At 35.1% G+C, this 17217-nt stretch overlaps 1 protein-coding gene across 1 annotated transcript in view; it reads left to right on the top strand.

Moving 5' to 3' along the window:
• TACR3 (tachykinin receptor 3) overlaps positions 1-17217 on the top strand; it is a 105076-nt gene that overhangs the window by 41279 nt on the left and 46580 nt on the right. Inside the window, exons 2-3 of the mRNA XM_049885593.1 lie at positions 2923-3111; positions 4930-5080. Coding sequence (XP_049741550.1) covers positions 2923-3111; positions 4930-5080 — 340 coding nt within the window. The remainder of the gene's footprint in view (positions 1-2922; positions 3112-4929; positions 5081-17217) is intronic.

The raw sequence follows: 17217 nt of genomic DNA on the forward strand, positions 1-17217 counted from the left end.
CTTATTGGGTAGATTATTTGATTAATGTCTCTCTAACTCACTATACTATCTGCTTTCCGAAGGCCACATTTGCTCACTGTTGCATCGCTATAGTGTTTGGAACTTCAGAGTAGGAATTTAATCAGTGTTTTGTTGAATGGATGAGTAATGATCAGGCTAGAACTGACAGAAATGCCAGATTGAGATTTCAAAATTTCTATTCTTACTAAAGTGTTACTTAATGAGAACATCAATTGATTGTTTCCGTATAATTCAAATAAAACAATATTTTATCTGTCAGGAAATCACTTCTATAACATTAGATTAATTGGCCAAAAGAATCAATAGAGAATTTGCAGTTTGTTTTGAATTTCCCATGCTGCAGTAGCCAGACAGGACTCTAACCATGCTCATGTCATGCAACTTCTCTTTTTAATATCAAAAAATCAACTGTCCAAATGTTAAAACTGCCTTCATAAAGTTCCAGGACAAGCAAAAAGAAAAAAATTACAATAGAATTAGAGACCATTCAATTTAGCACAATGAAATTTATTGACAGATGCTGTGCGAGGCTCTAGAAACACCCATGTAGCAATAATTCAATATTTTGTGATAGATTGTATAGTGAGTTACAGTCAGTTGCAATAGAAACAGAAATGCGTATCTGTAATTCTTTCCTTTATATGTCTGACCTTTTTTTTTTTTTAATATTATGCATTAATGGTGTTTGTGAGTCTTTGGAAGTCATCTACCTTATGTGTTTTTCTTTCTCTTTCACAATTCCTTACAGGAACAGTTATAATAAAAGCAAAAAATCTTTATATGGACTCTGAAGACTGACAGAACTGGTTTAGAGTTCCAGCACCCTTCTTACCATCTGAGTCATTTTGGGCAATCTGCTTAATCTCTTAAACCTCAGGTTCCTTTTCTGTAAAATTGTGATGATAATATAAATCGTTTTATTGGATTATTTTGTATATTGTCTGGCAATATCAATAAATGCTGCTATTTTTACTCATCACCAGCGTAAGCATGAGATGGTTAAGTTTCAACAGTGTTCAGTTTCAAACATGTGAATTTTATTTTCTTTGTGTGGTTCACTTTATTCTCCTAAACCAAGGGCCTGTCTTTCTACTTATCTTTTCATAGGTCAGGAGCCCTAATGGTGCAGTGGTTAAAGCGCTTGGCTTACCTTGCTTATTGGGTAACTGGTGTAGTGGGTAAGCGCTTCCCTGCTAACTGAAAGATCCGAGGTTCAAACCCACCAGCTGCTCCGTGGGAGAAAGATGTGGCAGTCTGCTTCCATAAAGATTACAGCCTTAGAAACCTATGGGGTACTCTGTCCTATAGGGTCGCTATGAGTCAGAATCGACTCGATGGCAGTGGGTTTGGTTTGGTTTACATAGCTCAAATTCACATTTACCTAAAAGTTGTCATGCTTAATGAATTAATAATATTTCCTTTAAGTAAATTGTGACTAAAATTAATATTAAGAATTGTGTATACCTAAGTTCAATTGCAAGGAGCCTTGGTGGTGCAGTGGTTAAGTACTCAGCTGCTAAGTAAGGTCGGCAGTTCAAACTTCAAACCTACCAGTCGCTCCGCCAGAGAAAGACGTAACGATCTGCTTCCATAAAGATTTATAGCCTTGGAAACCTATGGAGCAGTTCTACTCTGTCTAAAAGGGTTGCTATGAGTCAGAATCCACTCGAAGGCAACGGGTTTTACAGGTTTAAGTTCAAATGTATCTACCAAATATTTAATTCTAATGCATAGTTAAAAGTGCAAACAACAATAAGTAAATAGATGAATTGGGCTTATTTTGAAACACATATGCTTAAAGTTAAAACATTTTTGGCCTAAGTAACTCATTTTTTGATTAAAATATTGCATTTGAAAATTTCCATAAATCAAAATATATATGAGAAACACAAAATGACCAACAGTAAAAATATAGCAATTTAAATAATGTGTTTTATTGATAGGAGTCCAAAAACAATCATTAATTTGGCATATGTCATTTTCTGCTTTGTACAGTAGCCAGACTTTGACAAGTAGTCATTGTATATCCACTTTAAAATTGGAAAGTGTATCTCCCAGACATACTGCTGTATCTTTACCAAATGGATAAGGCTTGACATTTGTTACTATATTCAGAGAGGTCCCAACTTTCCAAAAAGTTGAACTCTAAAAGTCTTATGTTAGTGTGTTTTTTAGAGCATCAAATATATTTTCACATAGCTATGTTATGCACTGCTACATAGGCACCACGAAGAAGATGTTCATGAAACATTATGAATTCAATTTCCGGGCTGCTGGGTTGGGGGAGTGGATTAACAGGAAGGCATAGCCTCAATCAACCTTGATTTATTTGTCCTTATTTGAATCCTAAACTTGTTACTTGTTACTTTTAAATGAATATGTTGATGACATCCTTCAAAAGCGTTCTTCATCTTTGTCAATAATGTAGGTATTATTCACATTCTTTCTCCAACATTTTCTATTAAGTTAAACATACAGAAGAGAAGTGAACGTTTTTGAGGTTGGTGAGTAGTATTTTTAAGCATGTAGTATGTGTCTTTCCAATCCAATTTGGCATACATTTTTGAACTGTGGTAATGTGCTAAATATTCAGAACCTTTCACTTAACATTATTTCTACTGATCCTCACTTCACCCCTAAGAGGTGGGTGTTCTTATTTCTATTTTAAAGATAATGAATCTGGGTTCAAAAAGGTTACATGAATTTTTTTATTTGAACCTAGATCTGCCTGATTCCTAAGACGATGCCACTTTTATCATTCTGCGCTACCTCTACATAAGCAAAATCTTTACCAACTTGTTTACCAGGAGACAACTCTGACCACTGAAAGTTCTTTGGAACTCTATTTTAAACTCCTTTAACAAGAGAACTGACAAGATGGTTTTGTCTTTTTTTATATAGGTATATGGCCATTATTGATCCCTTAAAGCCCAGACTGTCTGCCACAGCCACCAAGATTGTCATTGGAAGTATTTGGGTTCTAGCATTTCTACTTGCTTTCCCTCAGTGTCTTTACTCCAAAACCAAAGTCATGCCAGGACGTACTCTTTGTTATGTGCAGTGGCCGGAAGGTCCCAAGCAACATTTCATGTAAGTTAATTCTCTCTTATATTTTTCATTCAATTTATCAAACATTTAGAAAACTATGGGTTGAAAGCAATGATTAAATCAGTATGTCATAGACCCTTCCCTCAACAGCTCACAAATTACTTGGGAGAAGAGATGTGTACAAAATAGGACATGATCAATACATTTGTATGAGTTACAGAAGTTTCCTGTTGGAAAAACATGAAGACTTTTGCATAGGTAGTGGAAAAACATGAAGACTTCTGCAAAGTTTTAAACGATGAGCAGATCACTGAATTAGGCATTTACGAGATCACTGGAGATAAAAGCATGTACAGAGGAGAGAAGAATTGTTACTGAGAAATGAGTGAGAAGGGAGAAATTTAAGTCCAAAGGTGGTGATTGCTCTTTTAAGAAGCCTGAGTGGGCAAAAGAAGGGGACCCTGGTAGGTTCTTTAATTTTGTTTTGGTTTGATTTGGCGTTTTGTGTTTTAGCATTAAAGAAATCTGGATACTAGATTGAAAAGTAAATAGAAAAGCTACATGATGGAATTTGATATTTCATATTTTAGATCCAGCTTAAGAAAAGCAAAAGAAAAATAAACAATATTGTGTAATAGCTTGCATTTTTTAATCGGATCACTTAAATTTTATTTCAGTAAAATTCCCTTTTTCCTATTTTAGTGGCATTTCACTTTAGAAATGATGAATGATGAAAATGTAATGGTGATCTTTTAAAGCAGCCATTTTATCTAACTCAGCTTTCCAAATTTTAGAAGAAAAATTGTAGGAAGCATTTATTGAAGGGAAAATAAGGCAGCAATTATTAAACTGAGTATTGTATACTATCAATTATTGTTAATAAATCTTAATTTGTATGATATTATTGGCTTTAAAATTAAATTATTTGTTAACTAAATTTCTTCTTCATTGGTTTTAAATCAATACTTAGTGCATTAAAAAAAAAAAAAATAGCTACCAGGAAATGGGAAGACATGGAAGTTTAATATAACCTTTACAAAAATGTGCAGGTACTGAGAAGGACTATTATAACAAACTCTAATTAAAGTTTCCAAAGACAGTGGAAGCCACACAGGTTTGTAAAAATTCTGTTTGGGCTGTTATGTTTTTTTCTTTTAATCCTTCCTGATTACATCCTTATACTTTTGATTGAAAGCTATGAAATCTCACAATTTAATTTAATAGTATGTAATAGCATGTCTTTTGTGTGACTAATAGGTCTGCATGTTACTTATCAAATTAGCGATGTAATCAATAGCACTATTACTTTGGAAAATGCATGTGAACATCTTTACCTGATTTTTTTTTTTTAAATCACTGTTCAATGACTTGTGGAACCAATATGACCCAAGAGTATCTACTTGCATTTTTTTTTCTATTTGGAAGAAAAACAATGTATTTCAAATATTTATGATATTGCTGAGATATAAAGAATCGTCCTACATAAAGACTTGTCAGATGATTAGTTTATTCTGTTCCATCCATTTTCCTCTGATCATAAATTTAATTGGCTTAGCTCAGCATTTACCAAGCAGAGAAAAAGCCCTCATCCTGGACCTCCAGGTAAAGGGAACATGTGTAGTTTAAGGAGTACTTCAGTTCAGTTACAGTTTCCATATACAACATAAAGCTTGGCAAAGATCAACTGGAAGCATTTGGAAGTGACTGTAGGTAATAACAGGATTTTTGACAGAGTTGTAAAATTAGAACACAGAGATAATATTTTGACATTTTAAATTAGGATATGAAACTGAATGAATTCAAAGTCCCACATATTTCATCCCAATACACTGTTCGGCATGTGTCTTTTATTTCCTGCAGTTACCATATTATTGTCATTATACTGGTGTACTTTTTCCCATTGCTTATCATGAGTATCACATACACCATTGTTGGAATTACTCTCTGGGGAGGAGAGATCCCAGGAGATACCTGTGACAAGTATCGTGAACAACTAAAGGCTAAAAGAAAGGTACTGTACCATATAATTTATCTAACATTTATGAAAATTGTGGCACATCATGTAGGAAAAATCCTAGTTTGGGTATAATGTGATCTGATGCTTTACTCCTGTTTTACCTTTTTTTAAATTTTGTTTCTTTCTTCCTTTTTTGTCTTCTATAGATCACTGTACACATCCAATATCACCCTGTGGTAGAACAGTCACTTTCTTTTTTTTATAAAAAGGCCTGATTTTTAGCGCCTTTAAAAAAAAAAAAAAAAATTTTTTTTTTTTCTTTACAGAGCATTCTCATTTACTCCACCGAAATTGCTGAAATTTCACTTTAAGTGGACTCCCAGTTGATTGTATTTCTGCAATTATAGCTATCTCTGTCCTTTACTGAACATAATTTAAGGTGCTCCCTTTGCCTTTGATGTACTCTATAAACTGTCCGAAGCTTGCTGGCTTGTTGCTTGTTTTAGCTCAGTAACGGCATCTCTGTAGTTCTTCATGCTATAATTTCCTATGGCATGGAAAATTGCTATAGGAAATTTCCACTCTCTGTCTCTTCCCTCTGCTTCCATTCATCTCTCTGTCTGTCTATCTGTCTAGCTACTATCATCGATATATCTATCTTTATCTAGATAGACCTGTCTATCCATCTCTTTCTCTACTTTTCCCTCTATTTCTCTCTCTCTCTCCCTCTATAGCTCTCTCTCCATGATCTGGTAGTTTCTACACAGCCATTTAAATGGAATGATAAGAGCTTTATTAATACGGCTGTAAAACTTATTGGGAAACCCTGGTGGCATAGTGGTTAAGAGCTACGGCTGAGAACCAAAAAGTCGGCAGTTCGAACCCACCAGGTACTCTTTGGAAACTCTATGGGGCAGCTCTACTTGGTCCTATAGGGTTGCTATGAATTGGAATAGACTCGATGGCAATGGGTTTGGCGATGGGTTTAAAACTTATTGGGTGACATGAAACAAACCTATTTCTGACTGACTCAAATTAAGAAGAAAATCATTAAAATTTATTCTATTGGCATTTTACTAGGATAAACTTTTTCATTAAGATTTTTTCCTGACTGCAGTTATGTGGCTCAATGAGTGAGACTTTTCATAAATTCTTGGAGTTGAAAGGAATCTTCACATCATCTATTTTATCCCCTGTCTCCACTTGATGTGTGCCTAATGCATATCAGGGAGGTTTTTGGAAGGATGAGTGAGTCATACTGATTATACGAATTATTACTAATTCCACTTATGATTCACTTATTTATGTAAAGCTAGTACCAACCACATGAGCGCATCCCTCAAAATACACTCAACAATCTTAAAAACCACTTAACTACAAATACTTACATAACAGTCATCAATTGTGTTTTGAAAACCTAATAAAGAAAATAGATTTAATTTCAATACCAATGTTTTCTCCTCATTATTGACAAATAATGGTATACAGACTTATATCCATTTAACCTTTTGTCATTATCTCTAGTGTTTTTAAGAAAGGTAAGCATGATCTTTTTCACATCAATTTACTCATTTCATCCTAGAATATATATAATTTAATTTGTATTTGGAAAAAAAATTGTCTTAAAATTGATACGCATAAACACAAAACTTTGCCTTCCACACCTAAAACTAGGAGAACTGCAATAACTTGGTCATTTCATAACAACAGTTTTTCTTTCCCCTTTGTAAAGCCAGAGCCCTGGTGGCACAGTGATTACTAGCAATGGCTGCTAACCAAAAGACTGGCAGTTCAAATCCACCAGCCATTCCTTGCAAACCCTGTGGGCAGTTCTGCTCAGCCCTACAGGGTCACTATGAGTCGGAATCAACTCCACAGCAATGAGTTTTTTGGTTTTGTAAAGCAAACCTAATTTTCTAACATCTTGCTCATATTGCAAGATAACCTTTTTTGGATATTTTCTTATAACTATGCTTTGGGCATCATCATGTTAAACAACAAATCAGATATTTTATCCATTTCAGAAAAATTCCTGTTTTTGTGTTACCCATTTAGTTCCCTGTCTTTCCTTTCATTTCTTTCTTATTGATTTAAGTGTCTTTTTAAAAATACTTTTCCGTTTTAAATTCCAGAAAAAATTAAAGTGCATCTGGTAATTGTAGATAATAGCTACTATATATATATGATATTTTTCCAGGATAAAAAATGCAAATGCAATCTTAGTGCTCTTTTTTATTGTTAAGAGTCCAAAGGAACAATAGCAAGAGAGAATATTCTTGTCTTTGTCCTGTTGCATAAATATTCCCTTTTGATTTTATTACTATAGAATTCAAAGTAGAAATATCAACTCAAATCATGACAGTATGATCCTTCTAAAATATTTCAAAAAAGTAAGAGACATTTTAATGTTCTAATGCGAATATCTTTCTCACAAAATGACACCCACTCCATAGACTTGCAAAATAAATCACCTCACCCTTGGATTTCTCTCATTGTCCCTTCACAGTTATAAACATCATTATCTAGGCAGCAATGCCCATTTTGTACAAAATTTCAAAATATAGCTAGCTTTTCTCTTAATTTTTTTTCTTTTTTAATGAAAGCAAAAAATCATTCTGATATGGTTTGGAATATAATTATTTGTAGTAATGATGTTTTCTTATTTATCTAGTGCTACCATAACAGAAACACCACAAGTGGTTGCCTTAAAAAACAGAAATTTATTTTCTCACCGTTTGGAGGCTAAAAGTCCAAATCAGGAACTTAGCTGTATTACTTCCTTCTGTGAGCCCTCTCCTAGTTTCGATGTCTGTGAAAATTTCTTGGTATTTCTTTGCCTGTAGACAGATCCTCACATGTCACCTGTCTTCTCCCTGTGTGTTTCTGTGTGTCTATTATGCTCTTTTTATAATTCAGATTTTAGGTTTAGAACCGAATCTATTCTGGTATGACCTCACTAACATAACAAAAAAGAAAAACCCTATTTCCAAACAGGATCATATCCACAGGTACAGGTAGAGGTGCCAGAACTTCAATAAATATGGGGACGGGGCACAGTGCAATCCATGTTGTTGTTATTGTTAGGTGACATTGAGTTGGCTCTGACTCATAGTGACCTTATGCATAACAGAATAAAATATTGCTTGGTCCTGCTCCATCCTCACACTCATTGCTATGTTTGAACCCATTCTTGCAGCCACTGTGTCAATCCGTCTCATGAAGGTCTCTCTCTTTTCCGCTGACTTTAACAAGCGTGATGCCCTCGTCCAATGATTGATCTCTCCTGATGACATGTCCAAACAAAGCAAGACTAAGTCTCGCCATCCTTGCTTCTAAGGAGCATTTTGGCTGTACTTCTTCCAAGACACATTTGTTCCTTCTGGGTCTCCACGGCATATTCAATATTGTTTGCCAACACAATTCAACTATGTCAATTTTTCTTCAGTCTTCCTTTTTTTATTGCCTAGATTTCACATGCATATGAGGTGATGGAAAAGACAAAAGCTTAGGTCAGGCGAACCTTAGTCATCAAAGTGACATCTTTGATTTTTAACACTTCAAAGAGGTCCTTTAGCCCAGATTTGCCCAAAGCAACATGTCATTTGATTTCTTCACTGCTGCTTCCATGGGCATTATTGATCCAAGAAGACTGAAACCCTTGACAACATCAGTTGCATCGCCATTTATCATGATGTTGTTTAATGGTCCAGTCGTGAGAATTTTTGTTTTCTTTATGTTCAGATGTAGTATTTTACCTTCATCAGTAAGTGCTTCAAGTAGTCTTCAAATTTGGCCAGCAAAGTTGTATAACCTTCATATCTCAGGTTGTTAATGAGTCTTCCTCCAATCATAATTCCACATTCTTCTTCATATAGCCCAGCTTCTCTTCTTGGATTATTTGTTCAGCATATAGACTGAATAAGTAAGGTGAAAGAATACAATCCTGTCACATACCTCTTCCAATTTTAAACTACATAGTAGTCCCTTTTTTTGTTTGAACAGCTGCCTCTTGATTCATGCAAAGGTTCTGCATGATCCCAATTTAGTATTCTGGAATTCCCATTTGTAATGTTTTCCATAATTTGTTATGATCCCCACAGCGAAATGCCTTTGTGAAGTCAATAAAAGGCAAGTAAACGTCTTTCTGTTATTCTATGCTTTCGGCTAAGATTCATCTGACATCAGCAATGATACCTGGTTCACTCCTCTTCTGTATCTGGCTGGAACTTCTGGAAGTTCCCTGTCTATTTATGTCTACAGCCATTTTTGAATTACCTTAAGCAAAATTTTGCCCGTATGTGATATTAATGCTGTTATGTGATAATTTGCACATTCTGTTCAGTCATCTTTCTTTGGAATGGGCACAAATATGGATCTCTTTGGAAAAGTAGCTGTTTCCCAAATTTCTTGACATAGACAAGTAAGCACTTCTAGCATTACATCTGTTTGTTAAACATCTAGGTTTGTATTCCGTCAATGCCCAGACCCTTGTTTTTCACCAATGCCTTCATTACAGCTTGTACTTCTTTTTTCAGTGCCGGTGGTTCTTGATCCTATGCTACGTCCTGAAATGTTTGAATGTCAACCAATTCTTGTTGGTACAGTGACTTTGTGTATTCTTTCTTTTGATGCTCTCTGCCTCATTCATTTGTTTTTTTTTAACCCACACAATACTTCAAGGTTGCTACTCAAGGTCTAATTTTTTTCTTCAGTCCTTTTAGCTTGAGAAATGCAATTGTGTTCCCTTTCAGTTTTCTAGTTCCAGTTATTTGCACATTTCATTAAAATATTTTATCTTGTATTCTTCAGCCACTCTTTGAAATCTGTTGTTTCAGCTCTCCTACTTAACCTTTTCTTCTATTCACTTTAACTAGTATATGCTCCAAAGTCAGTTTCATAGTCTCTTCTGACATCCTTTTGTTTTTTTCTTTCTTTCCTGTCTTTTCAATGACCTTTTACTTTCTTCATATACGATATCCTTAATGTCATCCCACTACTTTTCTGGTCTTTTATTATTAGCGTTCAGTGCATGTGCATCAAATCCATACTTGAGATGATCTCAAAATTCAGGTGGAATGTAGTCAGGCCATACTTTGACTCTCTTGGACTTGCTTTGATTTTTTTCAGCTGAAACTTGAACTTGCATATCAGCAGTTGATGCTCTGTTCCACAGTTGACCCTTGACTTTGTCTTGACTGTTAATATTGAGCTTCTCCATCATCTCTTTCCTCAGAAATAGTTGATGTGATTCCTTTGTAAACCATTCGGTGAGGTTCACATGTAAGCATTTGAGTTGTTGAAAAAAAGTGTTTACGGTGAGTAAGTCATTGGTTCTTGCAGAATTTTATGCAAAGTTCCTATTACCAAGGCTCAATTTTCCAACTACTAATCCTTCTTCTTTGTTTCCAATTTAACATTTCAATCACCAGTAACTATCAATGCATCTTGATGGCAAGTTTGATTATTTTCAGACTGCAGCAATTTGTAAAAATCTTCAATTTCTTCACTTTTAGCATTCGTGGTTGGTGTAGAAATTTAAATAGTCATATTAACTGATCTTCCTTGTAGGCAACAACTCCATAAACAACTCCGAGCCAGCATCTTAGTAATAAAAGAGTACCAAACATTGACTGAACCTATCACTAACAACCACGTACTTCAGTTTAGATCTTGAAATGTTTTCAACCATGATTACAACATTGTTTTTCAATTTTTTATTCCCGACACACCATACCATATGATTGTCAGATTCAAAATGCCCAGTACTAGTCTATTTCAGCACACTAATGCATTCCATTTCATTTTGACAACTTCTGATTTTCCTTGATTGATACTTCTTAAATCCCACATTCTGATTATGAATGGATGTTTACATCTCTTACTTCTCATTTTGAATTGAGCCACTTCAGCAAAAGAAGATTCTGAAGGCTTTACTCCACAAACATCATTAAGGTTGACTCTGCTCTGAGGTGGCAGCTTTTCCCCAGCAATATTTTGAGTTCTTTCCAATTTGAGGAGCTCATCTTCCAGCACTATATTGGACAGTATTCTATTATCATCCTTAAGGTTTGCATTGGTTAATCTTCAAAAGCGGATTGCCAGCCATTTTTCCTAGTCTGTCTTAGTCTGGAAGCTCTGCTGAAACCTGTCCACCGTGGTGACCCTACTGGTATTTGCGATACAGGTGGGATAGCTTCCACATCATAGCAACATGCAAGCCACCACAATATGAGGAAATGACAGATGGGTGGTAGGTTCATTCCATTATACATGCTATTTTCATATTTTTATATGACTAGGTCATAGGTGTGAGCCCCACCCTAAATGGGACAGCTGAATTTAAGAGATAAAATATGTCTATGGTAGGGCAAATACATCATGGCTTTTGAGGAAAATGACTCTATAAACGACTCTGAACCTGCGTCTTAGTAACGAAAGAATTGTTGTTAGGTGCTGTCAAGTCAGCTCCGACTCATACTGACCCTATGTGCACAGAATGAAACACTGCCGAGTCCTGCGCCATCCTCACAATTGTTATGCTTGAGCCCACTGTTGCAGCCACTGTGTCAGTCCATCTCATTGAGGGTCTTCCTCTTTTTTGCTGACCCTCTACTTTACCAAGCGTGATGTCCTTCTCCAGAGACTGGCCCTTCCTGATAACATGCCCAAAGTATGTGAGACAGACTCTCCATCCTTGCTTCTAAGGAACATTCTGGCCGTACTTCTTCTGAGATAGATTTGTTCGTTCTTTTAGCAGTCCGTGGTATATTCAATATTCTTCACTAACACCATAATTCAAAGGCATCAATTCTTCTTCAGTCTTCCTTTTCATTGTCCAGCTTTCGCACACATATGAGGCTATTGAAAACACCATGGCTTGGGGCAGGCACACTTTAGTCCTTAAAGTGACATCTTTGCTTTTTAACATTTTAAAGAGGTCTTTTACAGCAGATTTGGCCAGTGCCATGTGTTGTTTGATTCTTGACTGCTGCTTCCATGGATGTTGATTATGGATTGTAGTAAAATGAAATCCTTACCAACTTCAGTCTTTTCTCCATTTATTATGATGTTGCTTATTGGTCCAGTTGTGAGGATTTTTGTTTTCTTTATGTTGAGGTGTAAAAGAGTAGCAGATGTTAATTGAATCTCCAAATACACATATGCAAGAATAAATAAATGCTGAAAAAGTGTTCATCAGGTCACTAGGAGAAGATTTTTGAAACTATTAAGGAACATTGCATCCGTTTTTCTTCCTTTCAAGATCTTTAGGAATTGTGCTCAGTTTGAAGCCTTGAAAAGTATATTCTTTGAAGAAAAACAAATAGAAATATATTACATTTCCAAGTTATATAGAAACTAGCATGTCTAAAAGGAGCCCTAGTGATGTGGTAGTTAAGCACTTGGCTGCTAACCAAAATGTCAGTGAGTTCATAGGAGAAAGACCTGGCAGTCAGTTTCCATAAAGATTACAGCCAAGAAAACCCTATGGGACAGTTTTATTCTGCCACATGGGGTTGCTATGAGTCAGAATTGACTCTATGGCACAGAAAAACAACAGCATGTCTAAAAGATGAACTAATATGAAACTTGCAGATAATTTCGAATTAACCACTTTCACTAGATCTTTACATATGTACTGCCTAAGTATTTACAATTTGGAAATAATACCACTGCTTCCATCTAGCACCAGGTAAGAATACTGAATATTGATTTTGAGAAACCAGTTGATTCCTCTAGAAATATTTAGTAATCATTAAAATTAGAGTGCTGAGCCTGATCATCAATATTAAAATTTTATGATTCCAGTGGCTTAATAAGATCTAGGAGTTAATCTGTAGGGAGTGTTCTATCATTTGAGTCACATAGATAGAACTGGGCCTTTCTAGAGAGGTAAGAGTAATAATAAGCCTCTTCTTACATAATGCATTTTACAGTTTCAAAGCCTATGTACACCTCATATGGCAAAGACATCTATAATTTATAGTAAATTGTCTATTTAGATAGACATATTTAAAGCCAATGGGTACAGAATATATATATGTATATATATATATATAGAATAATAATGTCCCTTTAATGTAACAAGAATGGTTAACTTACGAATCACTGCAATCTAAATAAAAATAACTGCTATCTAAATGCAAAATATAAAATATAAATTAATATCACACAATCTTCAAAGCCTAAGACTATTTTTATTCTATTCAGTGGAAATTTGTTAATATTCTTTTTCAGAAATGTACGCTATTCAGTACCTTGCTATAATATTCAAATGAAAAATTATATTTTTGTAAATTTTTTGGAGAGAATACTTTTCTAATATTACCCCGTTTACAAGAACATGGTATATTAATGCTTAGGTTCCAGTGTGAGAATAATGTAGTGACACTTGAAGAAACTGATCCTTATATACTTTATTCTACTTATTGATAGATATACTCTCAGGTATTAGCTATACTTATTAAAACATTGACTAAAATACTATGTATGAGAATTATTATTAAAATGATCTATTTGATGTCACAAAATTCTAAAACTTGTCACCTAATTTGGAAACCCTGGTGGCGTAGTGGTTAAGTGCTATGGCTGCTAACCAAGAGATTGGCAGTTCAAATCTGCCAGGTGCTCCTTGGAAACTCTATGGGGCAGTTCTACTCTGTTCTGTAGGGTCGCTATGAGTCGGAATCGACTCAATGGCACTGGGTCTGGGTATCACTTAATTTAACATATGTGTCAGCACAAGAAAAGTCAGATTGTAAAAGGCTAGTGCACAACTCACAAGCCGATTTAAAATACATTTGCAGTTATCAAAAATATATTTTAAAATGATAGATCTGATTGGAACCTAAAATGTCATGAATTCCTTGATTTACCAGTATTCTGGATTAAAACCAAATGTAGCATAAGGAAGAAATGAGTGGCAGGTGCTAAAAAGATCTCGTATTTGGGATATTCTCTTGAAAGAAATTAAATATGCTATTTAAGTACTTTTCAGTCTTGCCAATATCATGCTGTTTCTTTAAGTATCTCTAAGTGAGAAAACCGTAGATATTGTCTCAAAGGTAGCTGTAATGCTCACTAGAGTTAGGATCTTTAAATCCTCATGGCTACAATTCAACTCATTCACCTTGAAAACGGAAAACACATATAGTATTCTTATAAATAAAGTCTACTTTCTTCTCAACTTGGTGAAAAGACAAATGTAGTGACATTCTTTTATAAATGATTTTAAGTCTCCTGGCAAGGACAAAATGTGTCCAAATATAGACATAAATGAGACTGATGAACTCCTGCTGGTATCTTGGCATATCTATGTAGAGGATAAATGCCAGAAGACCAGGGATTAGCAAGATGGAAGGAAATAAATTATACTAATTCATATGAATTTGACATAAAACACTGCCAATACCTTACATAATTATAATTATTAAATGTATCTGTAAGAGAAAGAAGTGCTAGCTAGATAATGAAAACAATGAGAAGAATTATACCAAGTCAACCTCATTCGAGGTTGTTTACTGAAATTTTCTATTTTAGAAATGCCATAGACAGTGTTTGTATGGATTCAGGTAAAAAAAGTTTCCAATCTTGTGATATCCTTATAAATCAGGTAAAGAAAGATGGACTGGTTGCATGCTGTATGAACATTGGTCGAATGAGTACACCTCAAGAATGCTGATGAAGAGAATGATCTCGGTCTGGAAAGAGGGTTCTCAGGGCATGCCACAAGCTCTGCCTTCTGTCCTATCATGTTCAATAACAGGAATATAAGTTCTGTGATGATGATAATTAAATCTATATTTAATCTGTGCCAGTTACCATCGAGTCAGCTTCAACTTATGACAACCCCATGTGTGTCAGAGTAAAACTGTGCTCCCTAAGGGTTTTCAGTGGCTGATTTTTTGGAAGTAGATCACCAAACCTTTCTTCCCAGGTGCCTCTGGGTGGACCAGAACCACCAATCTTTCTAGTGGCAGCAGAGTGCATTAACCACCTTTGCTACCTAGGAACTCTAAATCTATAGTTCAAAAAAACCAAACCCAGTGCCGTGGAGTCGATTCCGACTCATAGAAACCCTATAGGACAGAGTAGAACTGCCCCACAGAGTTTCCAAGGAGCCCCTGGTGGATTCAAACTGCCAACCCTTTGGCTAGCAGCTGTAGCACTTAACCACTATGCCACCAGGGTTTCCAAATCTATAGTTTGGGACAGAATATTATTAGATGACTAAATTAGGAACTGAGAGAACAAGAGCACAGTGCTATGTGTATGATATAGGGTCTCGGACCCCTGAGTGACTGGAAAGAGAGAGGTCCTAGAGGTCAAAGCTTTGCATGATAGTCTTGTTTTATCTAGGTGTAATCTTAGATATATCACTTTAACTTTCTTGGGCCCTGTTTACTGAAAATTGTAGAAGTTTGAGGAAGGTCATATGTAAGGTCCTTTTGGAATTAAAATCCCCTCATTCTAATGCTTAGCACTGTGCCTTTTACATAGCAGGCCTTTCATCCATGTTGATATTTCCTTTTCCTCATGCCAGTTTGTACCTTTTTCAATATGAAGAACCTAAATTTGAACGCAGAATTTATGCCCAGATATCAGATTCTTATTTTTCTCCTTTAACTGATGAAGAATTTGTACTTAGGATGGCTGTAAATTTTACCAAGGTTTGTAGTCAAGGTAAATTACATTAAGACTGAAATCAGATTCTGCATGCCCTAAGGTTTCTTGGTTTTCTATGCATTAATTGTAACAATAAAAGTAAATGACAAATTGCCTGTGTGACATTTAACCATAGTAACAATAGCAACGACCTCCCCCCACCGTGCACACACACACACACACACAGAATTATTTTTAACCTTTAATTTTAGCCTATATACTCTTAGAAAATATCCACTAAAGCAAGTGGAATCAAGAAATTGATAGCACATTTCCTTCTCTCTATTATAATATTTACGTCATATTTTATGCTATTAATCTGAATTGCCTAACATTCACCATCCTTCACTGCCCAGCTGCGGCAGTCAAAGTACACAACGTGTACACATATTTCTGAAAGAGAGCTCATTGTGCAATATCAGCAGTGGTGAATGTTCAGAGTAATTGAGAATCTGCTGAAATGCATGTCTCTTCCTGCTGGCTTTTTTGACTAGACTAGAATTTTTCTGTCTGACTCTTTCCATAATCAATCTGTTTCATTTTTACGTACTTCCCTTCCTTTGTGGGGGAGCCCTAGTGGCACAGTGGTTAAGAGTTCGGCTGCTAACCAAAAAGTCAGCAGCTTGAATCCACCAGCTGCTTCTTGGAAACCTTATGGGGCAGTTCTACTCTGTCCTGTAGGGCAGCAATTAGTCAGACTCAACTCAATGGCAATGAGTTTGGTTTTGGTTTTCCATTGTTGCTATAAAAAAATAAACTTGAGGGCTATCCATACAACTTAGACTTCAGATAATAATACATTGTGTTAGCCATTCAAGCTTAGATATAACACAGTTGTGACTTATGTTTCTTTTTGCACCTCCCTCATTTCTGTACTTCCACAATATATTTCATTCATTGTCACACAATATTTTCCCTGATAATTTGTCAGAGTAATACCATTACTAATTATACTATTAATCATAAACCCTAATGTCTCCCTTTTAAAAACTCATGCATTCTACTTTCTTTTAAAAGTGTATATTATCATCTAGTTATAAAACTAGCATTTTAATCATAGATATTCTAGGGAAATAGAAGTCAGAATTAGAAAATATCTTTCCTAAGTTTCTGTCATGTTTCATAAATATCACAAATATTTATATTTTGACTGCAAATATATGGATATCATTAGAACATATCTGCCTGATATTTTTCAGAAATTATATAAATTACAGAAGGATGTGATAAAATTTAATCTAGGTCTTTAAGAGTCTTATAGACAAAGCAAAACAAAGTAAAATTAAAAAAGCAACATAAACCTATTAAAAGAAAAAGTCCATTGCCATCGAGTCGATTCAGACTCATAGCGACCCTAGAGGACAGAGTAGAACTGCTCCACAGAGTTTCCAAGGAGCACCTGGTGGATTTGAAACCTATGGTGGATATGATTAATATAACAATAAAAAAAAAAAAAACAATAAGTGCTTCTAATTGAAACACTGAAACCTAAAAATAATTAATAGCTGTTCATTCACTCTAGTTAACTC

Source organism: Elephas maximus, chromosome 5 (assembly GCF_024166365.1).
Source record: "Elephas maximus indicus isolate mEleMax1 chromosome 5, mEleMax1 primary haplotype, whole genome shotgun sequence".
NCBI classification, from domain to species: domain Eukaryota; kingdom Metazoa; phylum Chordata; class Mammalia; order Proboscidea; family Elephantidae; genus Elephas; species Elephas maximus.